This window comes from Frieseomelitta varia, unplaced genomic scaffold, assembly GCF_011392965.1.
Source record: "Frieseomelitta varia isolate USP_RPSP 00005682 unplaced genomic scaffold, Fvar_1.2 scaffold_339, whole genome shotgun sequence".
In the NCBI taxonomy this organism is placed as follows: domain Eukaryota; kingdom Metazoa; phylum Arthropoda; class Insecta; order Hymenoptera; family Apidae; genus Frieseomelitta; species Frieseomelitta varia.
Genome location: NW_025110078.1, coordinates 120,136 through 121,685, shown reverse-complemented (window position 1 = coordinate 121,685; position 1,550 = coordinate 120,136). Strand labels below are relative to the sequence as shown.

At 35.2% G+C, this 1,550-nt stretch overlaps 1 protein-coding gene across 1 annotated transcript in view; it reads right to left on the bottom strand.

Annotated features, from left to right (window-relative positions):
- Nucleotides 1-1,295, bottom strand: part of LOC122530342 (SUN domain-containing protein 3-like) — a gene marked incomplete at its 5' end in the record, with an annotated part of 9,657 nt that extends 8,362 nt beyond the window's left edge. The window contains 2 exons of the mRNA XM_043657204.1: nt 749-1,000; nt 1,082-1,295. Of these exons, the coding sequence (XP_043513139.1) occupies nt 749-1,000; nt 1,082-1,295 (466 nt within the window). The remainder of the gene's footprint in view (nt 1-748; nt 1,001-1,081) is intronic.
- Between the last annotated feature and the right edge of the window lie 255 nt (nt 1,296-1,550).

Below are 1,550 nucleotides of genomic sequence, written 5' to 3'. Positions count from 1 at the left end.
AACAAAATTTCATACAACATTATGATACTGCATAGATCACAACACAAGGAATAAAATTTCGAAATTAATCCTTTAAGGAAGCAAATAAAATTTAATTTCAACGTGTCATAACGCCACGCAGTGTACTAAAAATTAATTCTTCAAGGAAGCAAATAAAATTGAATGAGTCGACATAACATTATGCAGTATACTAAACATAATAATACTAAACAGAACAAAGTTTCATACAACATTATGATACTACATAGCTGACAACACAATGAACAAAATTTCGAAATTAATCCTTTAAGGAAGCAAATAAAATTGAATGAGACGACATAACACTATGCAATATACTAAATATAATAGTACTAAACAACAAAATTTCATACAACATTATGATACTGCATAGATCACAACACAAGGAATAAAATTTCGAAATTAATCCTTTAAGGAAGTAAATAAAATTTAATTTCAACGTGTCATAACGCCACGCAGTGTACTAAAAATTAATTCTTCAAGGAAGCAAATAAAATTGAATGAGTCGACATAACATTATGCAGTATACTAAACATAATAATACTAAACAGAACAAAGTTTCATACAACATTATGATACTACATAGCTGACAACACAATGAACAAAATTTCGAAATTAATCCTTTAAGGAAGCAAATAAAATTGAATGAGACGACATAACACTACGCAGTATATTAAATATAATAGTACTAAACAGAACAAAATTTCGAACGAAGCAAATCTTCGATTACCTAAAAGTATCCCTTGCAATGAGTCTACAGAGCAGGACGGCATCGCGTTCCATAGATATAATAATTCGTACACGAGCAGCCTGTAGTACAAAACAGTGTAAGGCTGGCCAGTTTCCTGATCGAGAAGTTTGGGAGTTCGGCGCAGAACGAACAAGCCCAGTTGAGTCTCTTTGTTCATTCGATTGTCACAGTGGAGGATCTTCCGGTAGGACGAGGCGACCACGTCGAATTTACCGATCGCTCCGCAGCAAACTGCGAGGGAAATATTTCAAGAATTTATCAAAAATAAATCGTAAGAGGACAAACGTGAAATGAAATAAATATGCTTCATACCAGTTGCTAAATAAGCGTAGAAGCTCACCGACCACCTAGACTGTTGCCGCAGTTGCGTGAGAGATCGGTAAGCTTCTTCGTAGCTCAGACGAATCAGATGACACCAAGCCACCTCGTGCAGGCACAACAGTTTGATCTCTCTTTGGCTCGATGCTTCCACGGCCTTCGCGTACGCTTGCAGAGCACCATTTACATTCGACTGCGGGGACGAAATGAATTAGAAAGTGGACGAACTTTCGAGAAGCAGCAGCCTCCTCTAATATCTTTTTAACAGTGGTAGCTTAATAATATTTCTCAATGCGAGAGCAGTAATATATTTCCCCAGTATTCCCATAGAAATAACATCCAACACCTTGCAGGAATATTTAAGAAAGCACTTAAACTCTGTTTTTTCTTTTTCTTTCTTTCTTTCTTTCTTTCTTTCTTTTTTTTTTTTTTTTTTTTTTTTCTTTGTAACGATTAAGCGAAG